This window comes from Euprymna scolopes, chromosome 9 (genome assembly GCF_053919585.1).
Source record: "Euprymna scolopes isolate OS-2025 chromosome 9, ASM5391958v1, whole genome shotgun sequence".
In the NCBI taxonomy this organism is placed as follows: Eukaryota; Metazoa; Mollusca; class Cephalopoda; order Sepiida; family Sepiolidae; genus Euprymna; species Euprymna scolopes.
The window spans coordinates 152,181,167-152,199,400 of record NC_136490.1 but is presented as its reverse complement, the minus strand read 5'-3'; the positions used below and the strand labels follow the sequence as shown (position 1 = coordinate 152,199,400).

General features: G+C 32.6%; 1 protein-coding gene across 5 annotated transcripts in view; it reads left to right on the top strand.

The window, feature by feature from the left end:
• Positions 1-18,234, top strand: part of LOC145284930 (ATP-dependent chromatin remodeler CHD8-like) — a 181,019-nt gene that overhangs the window by 113,940 nt on the left and 48,845 nt on the right. For all 5 annotated transcript variants that reach the window (XM_080134026.1, XM_080134025.1, XM_080134028.1 and 2 more), the window contains 7 exons: positions 1,609-1,714; positions 6,353-6,450; positions 8,239-8,354; positions 10,091-10,164; positions 13,145-13,344; positions 14,984-15,209; positions 16,659-16,780. In XM_080134026.1, coding sequence (XP_079990152.1) covers positions 1,609-1,714; positions 6,353-6,450; positions 8,239-8,354; positions 10,091-10,164; positions 13,145-13,344; positions 14,984-15,209; positions 16,659-16,780 — 942 coding nt within the window. The remainder of the gene's footprint in view (positions 1-1,608; positions 1,715-6,352; positions 6,451-8,238; positions 8,355-10,090; positions 10,165-13,144; positions 13,345-14,983; positions 15,210-16,658; positions 16,781-18,234) is intronic.

Below are 18,234 nucleotides of genomic sequence, written 5' to 3'. Positions count from 1 at the left end.
TTATAATTTTTTATTAAATTGTTAAGTGAAATTACAGAATAATTACAAAACACCTTATCCCTATGCTAAGAATGGGTTTCTAAATAAAGCATTTCAGAATTTTGGGTGACTCTGTTTTAGTCGCAGACCCCTCCTCTCATTTGGGAATTTACCAAAATTCAGGAAATCAACAAATTTAAATGAAATTTTCAGTATTTATTAATAATTAACAGTAACTGAATATAATATGTATAAAACTGATAACATTTTTGGACGTCGTTGTATTAATCATTCCTATCCTGTTTAAATGTAGTTTTCATTTAGTTTTATACAAATAAATTTTCAGTACTTATGCACTTACGTTACTATGCTGAAATAATGTTATTATTTAGAAATCCATTCTTAAGATAGAGAGGGGAGAGTGTTTTGTAATTATTCTGTACTTTCACCGAACAATTTAATAAAAAAAAAAAAAAGATATCGTTAAACTTGAATTTAACTTGAAAATACTATTAAAAAAAAAAAAAAAGGCACGGTAACATAAGTGCATAAGCACCAAACTTTCAACTCAATTTTTGTTTTGAATTGAATTTTTTTTTTCCTACACTAAAATAGAACATTATCAAAAATATTCCTTTTCTTTTTATAAACTGATATTTTTTAAATAATTAAAAAAAAATGTATATCCCATTGCTGTAAGCCCTTTTATAAAGAAACATCTTTGTTATGAATTTACATGACGGCATCACACATTGCTTGCGATGAACAGCACTAAAAAAAAACAACAATCTAATATCAGTGCTCGCTATCATTTCTATCGATGTGCACATAAAACATTCTTAAGCAATTCTTTTCACTTTTTATAACAAAATAAATATATTGGCTATTACATACTGTTTGAACAAAGTTTCTATCTTGATTTATTTTTGTACTAGAAAGCCTCAACTTCAAGATATTTTAACTTTTGACTGGAAAGTCGCACATGTTTTCTTAAGTTCTGTGATAAAGACAATTCTTTTCTCTTATTGTTTTAAAAATATGAAACTTCGACTAGAACTTTCATTGTCGAGTATTTATATGAACAAACCTAAAACACGCGTCCAAAAAGTCATCTACCGCTTGTAGACGCACCACCGGGTTATGTTTTGTTGTTAATAGGCGGAATTAAATTGTAATTTCTTGAAATATACAAATTGCAACAAAAATATTAAGATACTATTTTCAAGAAAATTTTATCTTGAATTCAGTCATACGTTTTATATTGGTTAACATAGGAGAAATCTACTCATTACTGATTTAAAAACTGTCTAATTAAATAGCAGAATGCATCTTGTCCAGCGCTAAATGGTACGTCATTTGGTATTACTACTTTAACTGTTGCATTCCTTAGTCTATCACGGCATCCATTAAGCAAATTACGTATGTCCTAGTGTTTATAATACTGAAACTATTCTTATTAAAAATGCTTTTTATCTCATTTATTTTGAAGAGATTTAAATAAAAAAAATTCAAATTTTCTTTTTTTTCTTTCTTTTTTTTTTTTTTTTTTTACATGTACTTCAAGTGGTTTTTGATCAGAATATTGACTCGTATCTCAATTTTTTTTTTTTTTTTTTTTTTTTTTTTAAGGTTATGAAAAATATAATTTAATCCAACAAGATCCTAACCTTTGCTTTTTGTCGAAATGTGGACCACCCGATGGTGATGCATTACGTGCGGAACAAAATGATGACGAGTAAGTTGCCCCGGCTTTTTTTTTTTTTTTTTTTTTTCTACAAAAAAGGCTCCGAAAAATTGCTGACACCTACCCATTGACATGTTTGTCCAAAGATTGACAGTGAGAACTGTTGTAATGTGACGTTGCGGGAACAAACAAATAAAAATAAATCCTATTTTGCTTTTCTATTTTAGCAAACGGCAATTATTACCATTACTTTCCAAACAATGTTTGCTTTTTGTTTTTGTTTTTTTTTTCTAACTGTTGATTTTGTCTGCCATGAGATTTGCAAAACCCCGCCGTCTTGACACCAACTTAAAAGTCTCATCATTACGGTGGGGCCACAAGTCCATCTCACATGTTTGCATTTTTCTTTCTCCTCCAATCTCACAATGGCATTAGTCAGCCATTTCTCGCCTCCAATTTTACATGTCCATCTTCTCTGGTGTCTCTCAACCGTGTGGAGTATTTTTCTTTTTCTTCTGATGCAAGTCCATGCGCAGTTCCTAATTTGCATGTGTACCTTTTCGGCTGCTGCTGCTAATGTCTTCGCAAGCCAGCTATCCTTCAGCTCCTGCTGATATTTTCACACATGCTCAGACGCACGTTCTGTTATTATGGCCAGAGTTCTATCTGCAAACATAACACAAATGAATAAATCCTGACTGCTGCAAGCATCTGAATAAATTTGCTTCATAAAAAAACTTGTGCAAAATGTTTCTCACAAGTTTTGTGTCAGGTACTTGTTGAAATACTAATATCAGTTGAGATGGTTTGAATTGAGTACAAGATGCCATTTAAGATGCATTTTGATATCTTTAAATACTTCAGAATTTTTTAGATGTGGATGGATAATTGGTATTATTTGGATCCTTCAGACTACTGTTTTCATCTTGAGTGTCATTTTCACTTTTCTTTTTCCTTCTTTCTACTTAGGAATCACTACTTATCAAGGCCCAAAGGCCACTCGAGAATAAGGGCTTATGAATGTAAGATAGTAGTGTAGTAATCGCTAGGACAACAGCATATTCTTTTCATTGTTTTGACTCTAGTGTATATCCGTTGATATCTTATATGCTTTTATATAATGTGATGTGGTTCTCGGTTAATTGTGTCGGATATATACTCGAGAATCAAAATAATGAAAAGAATATGCTGTTGTCATAGCCCTAGTAATCGCTAATGGTGTAAATTGGGTAGAATTTGATTATTTATGGGATGATCAACAAGAACTTGTATACAGTGGATGTGAATACCATGTTGTATTCAACTGAGAAGCAGGCCAGGAGAACAGTGTTCCACAGGTGGGCAGTTCTGGGAAAGAGGTTTTGTTCATGTTGCTAGCAAGTTCAAATCCAGAAACCGTTTCATCAAACCAGCATCTGACCTCAAGTCTAACCTCCTCGACAGGCGGTAAATATAATAATAAACTGATATTTGATCATGGCATTCAAAATGTAAAACTAAAAAAAATCTACGTTCGTGGATTGAACAAGAATTCTGTCTAGATTCCAAAGTTCGATTAGATGATTACCAAATTAAGAAAGATGCACTTGAAGAAGGTCGGAGGTTATATCAACCAAAACATGAAGCAAGAAGAAAATATTCATTGAAATAATCCTAAATTGTAGTGTTAATCATTACAGAAAGAACTTTTTTTTGTATGGTCAGGTCAGTTTATTCATGGTAACACTTACACGTTTAGTAAATCCTTCCTTAATTTGAACATGGTCTGTGGTTGCTATTGTACTAGTTACAGATTTTTCATATTTATCTATAGACCAAATACATAGGCAGATTTGACTGAGGTTATTAACTCGGTTTGTAGAAAACGTTTCTATCAGGTGTGCGTTATCCTCTGTTCACATGTCTCTCTTCAGTCTGAGGATGCTGAAATGCTTTGAATCGAATATCCAATAGTGTTTCGAGTTTGCAAATGATGGAGATGACCTCATAGATAATATTTATGCTTTTTTCTCAACATCTGCACACCGATGAAGACTGTTTCTGAATTTTTGAGATGATGATTAATAATTTGTATTATTTGACTACTGCTCATCTTGAGTGTTATTCTCACAACGTTTTAGTCAATGTAACCTTTTTTTTTTTCTTTTACAAAGCAATCACTACTTATCAAGGCTCGGAGGCCACTCAAGGATAAGGGTCAAAGAGTGTACTGTAGTCAAAGGGAAAATATGATAGTAATCGTTAGAAGTGTAAATTTTGTAAATTGGATTACTTAAGGGGAACGGCTCATCATGAACTTGTTTGCGTTGGACTTGAAGACGGCTATATAGTAATCAGCTGGAAAGCAGGCAAACAGAAGGGAGTTCCACATGCAGTGCAGTTCTAAGAAAGAAGCTCTGTTCATGGAATCCACGTTTAGGTTTAGGCACAGATAAAGAGTGGAGGAAACTATTGATAGTGTTTTCAACTAGATGAGTGTTTCTCGTGAGTGTTTGGTGAGGGAGAACCATAGATTAAAAATAACAAAGCTGAGACAGGCTCGCAACGTCTCTTCTGTGAGAAAAAGTTTGCAGGGAAGAGAGAAGGGCATCCCCTACTAGACTACAAAGTCTATTTTGAACTCTGTCAAAGTAGGATAAGGTATTTCTAGCAGCTCCTACCCAGATATGGCAACAATACTCCATCCTTGGATCTACCTGGCTCTTATATAGGTAGAGAATTGCATCAGCAGGTAGATATTTACTAGATTGATAGAAGGATCCCACCATTTTTCCAACGACCTTAGCAATGGATTTGATGTACATGTTCCATTTCAAATTCACTCTCTTCCGTTTGTTTGTTTCCCACATGACTACAACTTGGATGTCTTCAAGTCCAACATAAACAAATTCTTGACAAACCGCCCCCTTAAGTAAGACACTTTATCAAATCTCCAATACTAACAATTACTACGATATTATCCCATTGATTACTGTACACGTAATAACCCGTATCCCCGAGGGGCTTCCGGGCCTTGATAGGTGGTGATCTCCATGTAAAAAACAAAAATCAGGAATAAAGGTCAAGTTCAGAAGCTTGTCAAAACATGGAGCCTCGCCAAGATGAGAACCATTCATTTCAATTGATACTAGATTGAGATCAGAGTGTTAATGAGGTAAAGATAGAAGCTTGGTTTTAGATGCATTAAAAGTAATCAGCCACTTTTTTCCCCATTGTATCACGTGCTCAAGATCAGAGGAGAGAGAATCAGAGAACTTGGTTGTTTACGGCCTTTGATGTGTTGCCATAGATGGTAGTGTCATCAGCATAAATGTCTACGAATGATCTAAGGATGTGATTTGGAAGATCATTAATGTAGATCAGGAAGAGAGTTGGACACTTGAAGGACTCCAGCATTAATATTATAAGCTTCTGATTTCTGCCCATCAACTACTACTCTTATGAACCTATCAGAGAGAAATGATTTAATAATTGAAAAGACATTTCCAGCTATACCATAGCTGGAGATTTTGTGAAGTAGACCTTTGTGCCATACTCTATCAAATGCCTTTGATATGTCAAGAGCAATTGCCCTAGGAAGGAAGCCTCCGTCGAGAGATTCGCTAATCCTATGGGATATAACCGTAAGCACATCTGCTGTAGATCTAGCAGAACGAAAACCATATTGTATTCCACTAAGGTTATTTTTGCTGAGGTGGTTCTTGAAGTGTATCTTGTTGAACTCTGGAATCTGCACAGAATTTTGAATGCAACACATCATCCATAACTAAGTATTTTGAATGCAACACATCATCCATAACTAAGTATTTTGAATGCAACACATCATCCATAACTAAATATTTTGTATTTTGAGTATCAGCTGTACTGAGAATTGAATATTTAACCTCCTGAAGAGTGTAACCTTATAATTGAAATTTACCAAGTACTTCATCCACTATGCCATAGGTTCTACCTCTTCTGGAAGTTAAATCCTCGTGCAGGGGCGATACTCAAAATACGATTGAGAATTACTCGGGACTTCTACTCATCCATGGCTGACAGAACAAGAGCATGCTACCCCTGTGGATTAAACAATGGGTTCTGTTACACCTGAAAAAAGTTGGGGTACATTGACCGAATCGTTGTGAAAATAACAGTGAAGATGAGAACAGTCGTCGGAAAAGTGCAAATAATATGGACTGACGAAGTTATTAAAATATGCATAAAAGAAGTTTTATTTTAGATTAACTTCTCAAATGTGAACATTAATTCATGATGGTTTTAGTTGTAAAGTTGATCAGCTGTATAACAAATTTGTCTCTTTAAGAGGAACATTTAATTCTGGTGCCTCACATGGTAGATGAAAATTTAAGTATCAAAAATGTCTTGATAATAACCAATACAAAATTTGTGAAAAAAACTAAAACTCGCTATTTGGAAGGACTTTCTGCATTTCGTCTCCTTTAGAAGGAATAGTGGAAGGGGGCATAAAAATAGGTGAACAGCCAAGATTATCACATGATAACTGTTGGAGATGATTAATAGTTGATGAACCATAGTCTGCAGTATGTGGGTGGGGGGGGGGGAATATTTTGAAAAAAGATTATGGTGGATGATACAAAGGCAGTTTTATCTGTGAACACGAGTTGAATTGTTATGAAGTTGATTTTTTTCTATCTTATATCTTTTCTTTTTTCCGTTATTTTTCAGCAATGATTTTGATATTGATGTGCAAGCTTCACGTGACGATGATGACTATATGAACACGGCATCTTACACTCGATTGATAAACAACCGCACGCTTAATGGTTTGTTATTTCTTATATTTTATATTGACGAGAATTTATCTACACTTGTTTTCATAAAGTGAATTTAAAAATCTATAATATATAATTTTTATTAATATAAACAAATTTACATGGTCACAACACTAGACATAATATTTATATTAATAAAAAAATTATCTTACTCTTCTTTTATTAAGTATTCTTAATAACCTTGTTAAATTCATTAGTTATCACTTGAACATGTTTAACCTGGTGTGTGTGTATATATATATATATATATATATATATATATATATATATATATCCTAGTGAGTAAAATTCCAATAACTAACAAACAGAATCTGTCCATAATCATGATTTTTATTTTTAAAACATTTTACTTATAAACTGTTATAATGGACATAACTACGTATCAAACCGGATACGAAACAGGATATAAAGGAGCTACCAGTTTAAGGTAGGACGTCTTGTCTTGTTTGCGGTCTAGTCTTGCGTTTTAGTCTTGCAGTCTTGCCCTGCAGCCTTGCGTCCTACCAGTCTTGCGTCTTACACTCTACAAGTGTACTCCGGTTAACCAAGCTTCCCAAGGACGAGCGTTTAGCTCTCACACGCTAAGTTCCTTTTTCTTTATCTACATTCACATTTATCTAACTTCAAAAGCAAGTAGCCATTTTGTATTTGTATAATTATGAAGTACTAATAAACCTTCCTTTGTTACACATACCAATCGGTGTATTTTGTCATATTATTATATACCGTTGAAACCGGATATAACATAAACGAATGGAAGAAATCTAGGCATTCACTTATAAGTAAATGGGTTAAAAATAAACAATCCTGTTTATGGACTGATTCCGTTTTGTTTTGAAATGTTACTTATCAGTATATATGCTCTAAAGGCTAAAATAGATCTTCATTGAGCTTATTTGTAACAAATGTGACTGTATAATAAGGAATATATACTTCAAAAATATATTTTTATGTAAACTGCATATATATATATATATATACACACACACACTATGTTATAATCTGCTGTGATGTTAGTATACAGAGTTTAAAAAAAAATTGATATTGGAGATGTAAATATTGCATATAGATAAAACCAAACAGTTTCCGTTTTGGGCAATATAAAATTTATTCCAAATTTGAATAAGAAAATTAAATGGAAAATTCATAAATGATTTTATTTCATTCGATATGCAAAACCATTTCTTGTGTTTGATCTTGCACACACAACTGCTTTCTTTGGATAACATTTAAACTAAGGTGTTAATTGATAAGTGTTCTGTAGTTTATTTTTATATAACTGATCTTAGTTTAAACTTCAGAAATAAAATTTGTACTTTTCTCCAGTTGACTCAATTCATATATAACCTATATTTAAATTATCAAATTAAAACTCTATCCGGTGCTACCAGATCAGGCTATCTGAAGATACTGGTTTCCTGACCTAAAATGCACTAAACATTGATGTTATTTTTTTTCTTTCCGTTTGCAAAATTCTATGTTCTACAAAGCTAAAAATAAAACAATTTTCCTCAACAAAATAACCAAACTAAATATGATGAATAAATAATTGAAATATAAAAACTTTTTTCAAAAATTACTGGATACAGCATTAAATATCCTAAAAACAAAACGGTTGATATGCCATTAAACCAAATAACCAACCAAAATGGAAACTATTTTAAATAGTCTTGCGTTAATTTTTTTTTTTTTTTTTTTTTTTTAAGTTATGATTTGCAAATTTGTTAAAAAGTTTTATTTTCTAACCAAAATGTAATTTTGATTTTAAAATCCCAACAGAAGGTAAACTGCCATTCCCTGGAATGCCAGAATTGAACACAAGATTCCGAAGAATGATTACTGGCTATCAAAGAAATCATTGTAAAAATCAGCAAATTCTTGCACAGAGAGCGAAGGTGAGCTATCCACTTTTTTTTTTTTTAGTATTCTATTTTTAATCACCCATAATCTGAAAGTATTAGAAGTATTTCTTAATTTCTATTAAATGACATGGTGACTGACCTCTATTGAATGACACATTTAAAAACAAATTTTTTTTTTGCTTATTAAGCCATGATCATAAAACTGTTAGCAATAAACAGAAGTTACTAAACTAATTTGGGGATGCATAAAACTTAGGAACGTCACAATAGTTAGCTAATACAGAACTCTGAAAATGTAACAGTGATACATGTTCATTCACACAATTCTGAGGCAGCACATTCATGACTGCAAAATACAGTGCGAAAGAAGATCGACTGGGCATCTCTGAGCAAACACCAGTGTGATTATGCAGAGGGTTTAATGTGATTGCATATCGTTGTAGATTTGGTCTGTTCAACCGCAACTCAGGGCGGGCGGTATTTAGGTATTGCGGTGGGGGTCAGAACCATAAAATAGGCAACAGAAGCAGTTGTTACATTCTAGCACGTAAACATTTTTAATCCAAGCAGATCATATGTACCAGAGGGAACAGGGTCACGGCAGGGACTTGTATGTCAAGTGGGGACAAATCATTGTCTTGTAAAACCTAGTCAACAAATTAATCATTAATAATCTTGACTTTTTTTTTTTTTTTAAAATTTTATTCACCCCAAACAAGACACAGTGTGATCTGGGACCACATCTACGGGGGACATAATGTAGGGAGTTGAGCAGCGAGATGTCTGTTCACATTACTTCATTTAGCTATGATAATCTTTATAAACTATTTGTGGTTTGTTGTCTTGTTTCGACCAGTCAGTAGATTTATCAATTTTTTAAAAATATGTTCTTGAGCTATTTTTATGAAACCATTCAAAACATATTTTTTTAATTATTCAATCAAATTCTTTAGTGGAACATTTTAAGTGTTGAGCCATTATGTTGAACAAAGATGGCGGTAGTAAATCAAATCAACGAAGAATCAATGCAGTCACAATCTCGAGTGTTGAGTAATTCTTAAGAACAAAGATGGCAGCAAAAAATCAATGTAGTTCGAATCAGCAATGGTTCAATCATTTCAAGATGGAGACTGACAGTGAACTGACTTGCATCCAAAATTTAATATTTTTATGAGGTTGGCAGCTTCTCATTGGTTGATTGCCCTAACCGTAGTTAGAAATAAAATCGTCCAAATGTTGCATTTCTTATAAATCTTTGTAGCTACACATGAGGGTCAATTTTATAAATATGACCCCCCCCGCCCCTCCCAAAATACTTATGATTAGATTATTGAATACTTGTTGTAGACCCATGCTAGGGGTCACAAATGAAAGAAACCACAAGTAGTGTTAAGTGTATAAATATAATATGTATTTATCATAAAGAATACAGGAGCCACTAAAGTCGTATGAGAAGAACGTGTTCGTAGCATGCGGTTAAACATGGTATGAATGTCTCCATTTACTCTCTGACACCAGTGGTATTCGTAGGACTGGTTGATTCAACTTAGTTCTCAAATAGGGGTGATTTGTACCCCACAACAAATAACTGTTTTCAAAAGATTGTTGTGAATATCTAACATATTTTCAATTACTTTGAGATATTTTTGGTGTCTGATCTCTTGACTTATAAAAGGTTTTTTCTAAGTGTGTCTCATGAACCGGTCCTGGGACAAGTATAACAACTAGAGGTTAAATGATATTTAGAATTTGTTTGTTGTCCATTTCAGAAACTGGAGAGACTCAGCCGAGCTGAAGCTGCTAACAGAGAAAGAGCTGTTAAGAAAAGAGAATCCCAACAAAGGTAAAATCATTTAATGTTTTATGCTGCCCCAAATCATGTTTATTAAAAGTAATGTCGTAATACACGTATGCGTATGTGTGGGGGAAATATCAGCAGGAGCTGTATGATAGCTGGCTTGTCGAAAAAAAAAAAGCACATATGCAAATTAGGAAGTGTGCAAGATGAAAAAGAAAAAAAGAACACCACATGGTCCACAGAGAAGTAAGTGTGGTTGAAAAAGATGAACGTGTAAAGTCGAAGACAAAAAATGGCTGTCTACGGATGGTGCATAGTGAAGCAGAGGAAAACAAAAAAAAACACATGTGCCTGGTGAGATAAACATGTGGCCTTGTAGTGATAGAGAGAGACTTTTAAGCTGGTGTCGAGACAGAAAGAAAAACAAAAAAATCTTTACAAGAATTTAATTAAACCTGAAGTAATAAAAGCAAACAAAAAAATAAAACTCTAAATTTTACACAAAACATTAATAATCCATAATATAAATCTCCCCTGTCTGTTTAAATGTTTGTATGTCTGCCTAAAACTTTCGACAAAGGTGATGGATTTTCATGAGATTGGTATCATTTTGAAGCTCGACGTCTCGGACGACAAATATCGAAAAATTGGCCAAAAACATTAATTCCTTCACCCTCAACTGGGCAGTTTTCTATAAGGAGGGGTCGATTTTTTGCTAGCCATTTTTGCAAGTCATCATATCAGTTGGATTGACTTTTCCTATTTTTAACCTTTCAAACGATTGCGTCATGGAGTAGAGGTAAGTCGTCAGATTTTCTTTCACTTTCTTCTCCACCTTCGCGTCACGGGTTTGAACCTGCCTGCCTACTACCACTTTTTTTTTCTTTTTTTGCTCCACACACACCTCCAAACCCCCAGGCAATGCCAGGCATCCAAGCTAGTTAAATCTAAATAATTTGATATTTCCATTTTATACTTTTGTTATTTTTTCGCAAGCCAACTATTTTACAGCTCCTGCTGATATTTTTCCATGCATTCATATGCTCTCTGTTACAATGTTTGTATTCCCAATCCATCCAACAAAGTAACAAAAATAGTGTTCATTTAACATTTATTTAATTAAAATCGGAATGTAAATCTACTTTATCTAATAGGAATACAATTTGTTGTTTCAAAATTTTTATTCAAACCGTTTTGAAAAAATACATTAAGATGCAAATATTTTTTTTAAAAATGTCATTCAATTTTTTTTTTAAATTGAAATATTTCTTATCAATTTCTGATAGTATAATATCCATCATCAGAGAATGAAAGAGTTCCTTTTTTTTTTTTTTTCGTATATAAAATATCAGTATCCTCTATTTTATCAAAGCTGTGCTGATGTTGACGCATACGGTTTTGTTGAAAAGAACTCTACAGTTTGAGCTTTTAGACACGTGTATGCTCTAGTGTTATTAAATATCTTTAAAAAAATTTTTTTTAATGGTTGAAATGGTTTAAACGTTTTAGTTTTATAAGAACCTGCAAAAGCTCCAAAAGCATTGCTATTTTAAAATTGAAAATTTTGAATAAACAGACTGTTTTGCAACTTACTCTAAGATGCAAATATTTTATTAAAACATTTTTTTATTTTAATTATGTCTGTTCAGTTATTCAAAATTTTTAATTTTATTAATGACATTTTTAGAGCTTGTGCAAATTCTTGTAACTTTAAATAGGTTCATTGATTTTTTTTTTTTTTTGTCGATATCAAGTTGTTTTACTTCAATTCAGATATGAATCCAGATTTAATAATTTCTTTTAATCTATTTTAAATATTTGAAAATCTGTTAAGAAACTAGATAACCCGATGCAGGATTTTTGTCAAATAAATGAAATAATTTTCTTTTTTTATTTTAATCCAAATTTTCGCCTTTATGAGCCTTAAAGATTGCTGATTTCTTCCAATCATTATTGTTGAAGAAACTGTTTTTTAATGTTCAACAATTGCAGTGAGGTGTATTGGTATGCATGTTTTCTGTTTTAACAAATTTTCAAATTTCATCTTGCTTTCAGCCTTTTTTTCTCATTTGCCTTCCACATCCCTAATTTTTTAACCTATGATTGTATGTTGTAAATTTATAAACCTTAAAAAGGGGGAAGGGGCAGAATTGTTTATAATACTAAAAGTGGGCAAAAGATTTTTATTCTATATTTTTATTTTATTTTTTTTAAAATCCTTTGAGATGAGGCTTCATTATTTTGTGTATTCATTTGAGGCTCGTGACACAGTGCATAGAAGTGTTGAGTCTCTACGGTTCCAGTGAGTATTGTCTGAAGATAGTTTTTTTTTTATTACATTTTCACCCCGAACAAGGCACATTGCCACTTTGGTGTTGGGGGCTACTATCAGGGGCAACAACTACTGGGGTACTATGTAGGGATTTGGGCAGCAAGATGTCGGTTCACGTTATACTTGAACTTCTGTACGTCAGTACAGTTGGGGAAGCAGGGACCTGGAATGGAATTCCAAAGTCTAGCGGTTCTGGGGAAGAAACTACTGGAGTAGAAAGATCTTTTACATCTAGGAATCTCTACTGTGTGGGGGTGGAATTTAGCTGCCTGTCGGGTTTGTCAAGGGTGTTTACATCGTGGGGGCACAAGTGCTTGCAGTTCGTCAGAGCATTCACCATTAAAATACTAAAGATAGTGGTTTCAATCCCACCTAAGCAAGCCAAGTTTAGTTGGCTAAAACATGGTGAGACAACTATGGAAGGCAGTAATTACTGGGGATACAGTTACAAAACTCAGAATTCCTATCCCATTGTGGTTAATCACCTGAAGAAGGCTAGAGGATGAGTAGGCTGAAATCTGGTGAAACAATAACAAGTATGAAGAGGAGGATAATAGTCCGCAAAAAAAAATGAATACACAAAATATTTCTAATATTACTTGTTACAAAGACTTTTGGTTAAAGAGATTTAAGACTTGAAAAAATAACAATGTATGAATTTGAAAAAAAAATTTTTTTCTTAAAATATTTCAGGTGGTCAAGACGAGAGAGCACCGACTTTTACAAGACAATTTCATCTTATGGAGTTGAAGTTGATCCAAGAACAAAAATGTACAGGTGGGACCATTTCCGCATTTTGGCCAGACTGGATAGAAAATATGACGACACGTTAACTGAGTATTACGAAGCCTTTTATGATATGTGTCAACGAGCTTGTAAAAAAGAGGAAGAAAGTAAGCAAAATGTTGTTTCATCGTCAATATTTTTTGTTTTCATTTTTTTTGTTTTCATTTTTTTTTGTTTTCATTTTTTTTTTGTTTTCATTTTTTTTGTTTTCATTTTTTTTGTTTTCATTTTTTTTGTTTTCATTTTTTTTGTTTTCATTTTTTTTGTTTTCATTTTTTTGTTTTCATTTTTTTGTTTTCATTTTTTTTTGTTTTCATTTTTTTTTGTTTTCATTTTTTTTTTCTTTTTTTTTTTTTAATGAATTTACAGTGTTTGTTGAGTTAACCATCAAGAACCTGTAAATGTAACAGTCTTTGTTTGAATCGTCTTAGAGAACTCTGTCATTGAATGTGGTTGACCTGGCTGTAAACTATCAACTTTCTGATGCTACACTTAACTCTAACCATATATGAACTTTGGAATCGAGACAATAAGCTATATGATCTTAAGAGTTCTCGGCAAATAACTGCCCTTTTCAAATATAACTTGTGCATTTTCGCCATTGTGATGGAAATTGACCAGATGGACATTGACCACTTCTTTTTTTAAAGATGTTGATTTTGGACATTAACTCTGCAAACACTTTTGATATGTTTGGTTTGAGTTGTCACTCGACACAAATGTACATATTCTTCTGTTATAAATTTAACAGGAGGAGTGGAAACTTTTGGAATTGTGAACTTTTGTTCAGTTGCATTCTTTCGAATCAATAGCATGATTCCATTTCATTAAATGAAATGTCTTCACAGAATATTTCACTGACGATGGTACTCATTAATGCTTACACCAGGGATTGGTAACTCCTTTGACCCCCAGCCGGATTGTGTTATAATTACGGGTTGTGGGTCAGACAAAGGTCATTAATGAAAAATGAGGAAAATTACATCTGCAAACCTGTCAACCTAAAAATTTAAAATCAAAATGAAAATAAACATTGAGAAATCAGAAAAATAAAATAAAATTTAAAATTAAAAAACGCCCAACAAAAATTAGTTTCTCTCAAAAAAAAAACATCAAAGTGAAAAAAAAGTGAAGTGAAATGGATGAAATTATGTGTACATTTGAAAGTATTGAAAATTGTAACACAAACTAACCACACAACCAAAAAACGAAAAAGAATATACACATACATACCAGTACAAATAGTTATAAGTATATACACTTACACATGTGGTAACATCCACACATTCATGAAGCATGAAATAGAAAGCTGTCTGAGACAACATTGTTCCTTTGAAGTTGTCCTCGCCTAATGTCTGTTGCCAGTCGATCAGGCAAATTGGCTCTCAGTTTGTGTTTTACATTTTTTTTTTTTAATGCATAAATGAAGATGATTGAGTTTTGATTGTGTTTTTTTTTTTTTCAAAATGCTCTCATGGGCTAGAACTGGCCAGATTGCTGACCTTTAATTTACACCATCTATACAACTGGTAATGGAGCAGAGGGGATGGCTCCAAGAAAAAAAGATGCCTTTAAGAAATTATTTAAAATTATGAATGAAAAATTCTTTTTTTTTTTTTTTTTTTTTTTTAATGTCTGTTATATTTATACTTTTTTTTTCTTTTGTCGTTATATATATATATATATATATATATACACTTTTTTTTTTGCATTTGTTGAAATTTGTTTTGTATTTTGTATTTTCAGTTGTTTGGTTGTCGCATCAGCCAAGCAGCATGTTTGTCGAACCTGTTACAGGTGAAAGAGCATATCGATGCTTATCAAGAATCCATCTCCTCCGACGCTTACGAGAGAACATCATTCCACATCCGCAGTTTGAAAACCGGATTAAATTGTGTCAAATTACGTACGACATGCCAACATGGTGGATTGTTGGAAAACACGACAAAGAACTTGTATACGGGGCGGCCAAGTAAGAACTTAAAAATATTTTTTATTTTGTGCTTTTTGATGATTATATAAAATGTTTTATTCATTCTGTTTAATATGATTTTCTTAATAAAAATGTTTTGTGTTTTACAGTTTTTAATAAAATCTTGTCTTTTTTGTGCATATGTATGTAGATGCACATAATTTTGTGCATTCTTGTACTCTTAGCTGATCCTTTCAAATTATCTCCGCACCACTACACACAGTTATTCTCTCCTGTTATCTATTTCACCCTCGTCATCTAACCTCACTCCACCAAAATATCCCCCTCCATCGCCATAAACAAAGTATCTATTCTTTTTTTCTTTTTTTTTTCATTAAATTATTTGGATGCATAATAATAATATAAACTCTTATATCGAATCCTTTGTTTAGTCTTAAGAAACAATGGGTACCTGCTGTAAAGGTAGCTACACATGTAATTATGAGGCAAGGGTTGTGCAATCCCCGACCACACCTCTTCTGAATCAGTACTGCTTGAGTCCAGCAGCAAGGAGAACTCTAGGATGACTGGAAACAAGATAAGCGGAGAGTACATACAGCACATGGATTTCACAAATGGTCAATCATTTTAGTACTGATCAGATGCAGCGTTGCTTAACTTCGGTGATATCATAGGAACTTGTGTGTCAACGTGATTATGCCATAGTTTTCCTATTTTTTAATAGGTCATCAGATCTGAGCCTATTCTTAAGATTCACATTATACATTCAGGGTTCGCATAGGCTTGAAAAGACCCTATTTCTATTATTACCTTGAAAAGGCCTTTGAAAATAAAGAAAACGTCTTGAAAAGCCCTTAAATCATATTATTGATGTCCAGTAAAAAGTTGTGTTGAAATATTTAAAAGGAAATCCAAATTAAGACTATTAATTTTTCTTAAATATTAAAGTACTATTAAAATATTTTTTAAATATTAAAAATACAATCTGAATAAATACATTATTCTAAAATTGCATTATTATTTCTCGTATTATCGATACAAGAGTTGCGTCCCCTTTATCACAAAACTCCTAGATAAATGAAAGTGACTCTTGGTTTATTATATCATTGTTTGTATATCACATTTTTGTTTTGAAAATTTGAATTTTGTCTGGAGAAGACCTTTAAAATTAAAACCTGTATGAGCCTTGACATCCATATCATTCTCATATATCATTTCTCTCCAGGCAATTTTTGGAGGAGGAAATCATGTAGCTTTGTAATGTGATGTGTAATTATTTGAACTTGTTTAAAAATAGCATGACATCAAACAATCCAGCATGTGCAACACTGTAAAAACTGCATCAGTTTCAAATCACTGCATTCATGCGTCAGTTTTACTAATTGAAAATTAACATTAGTTGCGTAAATATTGTTGCACATAAGTTTACATTCTAAGTGCTTTTATTATTGTTACTGAAATCAATGTTTTGTATTTTTTTTATTTAAGGTATGGCGTTTCTCATATGGATCTAAACATTTGTCCTGATCCAGCATTCAGCTTCCACATCCATTTCAAGGAAAAGATGCAAGAGTCATCTGGATTATCATCCATGTTTAAGCCATTAAGATGTAAGTATATTTTGACGGATCGAATTTTATTAAAAAGATGTAGAAATGATTTTATGTGAAGTCAACGTTCATTTCTCATCATTTATGATGAAGAGCTGATTAAAAAAAATCAGACTACTGCTTATGCATGAAAAGCTCCTATCTTTCAACTTAAAGATTAGTTCTGCCTCCCAACTTTTGCAAGCTCTGACATTCAGGATTTGCAGAAACTGAATAATATATGGCGTATAGATTCAGAATGTTTTCTTATAGCATTATCTCTAGTTGCTAACCTTGTTTACATTTGCAGTATTTATTTCTTTCGTAATGCTTCAAACTCATAATTAATGCTTTAGTTGCTCCTTTGAAGGTTTGAACTTCTAGCAGTGAAATATAATACAATGACTGATTCATAAAAATGAACTGTAAATCTGTTGTAAACTTAAAATTTAACTGCACTTCTATACATCCGATGCTTACGAGTACCAGAAAAAATTAATTCTGCCAGATTCCCTTTTCACAAACAGAGCAAGGGAGTTTTCCAATACTACAACCACTTCAGAGTTTAAATGTTGGGAGAATAATCGTAGAACAGTGCAAGATATAAGCTGTATTGGATTGGAAATGAAAATTGAACCGGTGTTGTTGATATTTTTATTGCATAGAGATGGGTAGAAAAAGGTGAGTCAATCATGTAAATGAGCAACGGTCAAGAAAAACATGGGAGAAAGTGAAAAATATAGACCTGATCAAGGGTAGAATCTTATGACCGCTCCGGCTGGCAAAAATAGTTGCTACGCCACTGGTTACATTGCTGATTAACGAGTCATCTTTGGCATGGTACATTAGTTACTGCACAAAAATCATTGAGAGAAGTTCCAGATTGTTCTACTGTGTTGAACATGTCCCTCGCACGGATCACAATTCTGACTTGAAGTGGAAGTATCCTATAACATGATGAGAGAGAAGTCGAGAGTGATCAGATTTTGGTGTGTGAAGTGGATGAGGAAATGGAACTCGATCTTGAGAAATAACGTTTTCACCTTGAAAATCATGTAGACATTCATGCAAAATTTTCCAAAGCCATGCAACAATGAAGAATGAAGACCGAGTTTTAGTCATTTGGTTACATTTTGATTGAGTCCTAGTACCTTATTAATCTTATAAACTTTTCAGGCTCTTCTGTGCATTTCTACAGCTTTTATCAACAGGTAATGAAACTAGAACTTAGCAAAATTGACTTTAAATACACCATATTTATCTATATTTAAATCTAGTGTAAGGCACTCTTGCCAACTAAGCTTTTAGTAATGGTGATATCACCACCAAGTTAAATTTGAACCAATAACTGTCTCTTAATTCAATTTAAAATATCTTCAAGCAATATGATTTTTTTCAACATTTCAAATTAAGACTGGCCAGGAAAGGTTTGCAAGCTTTTTTTTATTTCCAGAAATTTAACTTGGATTAATTTT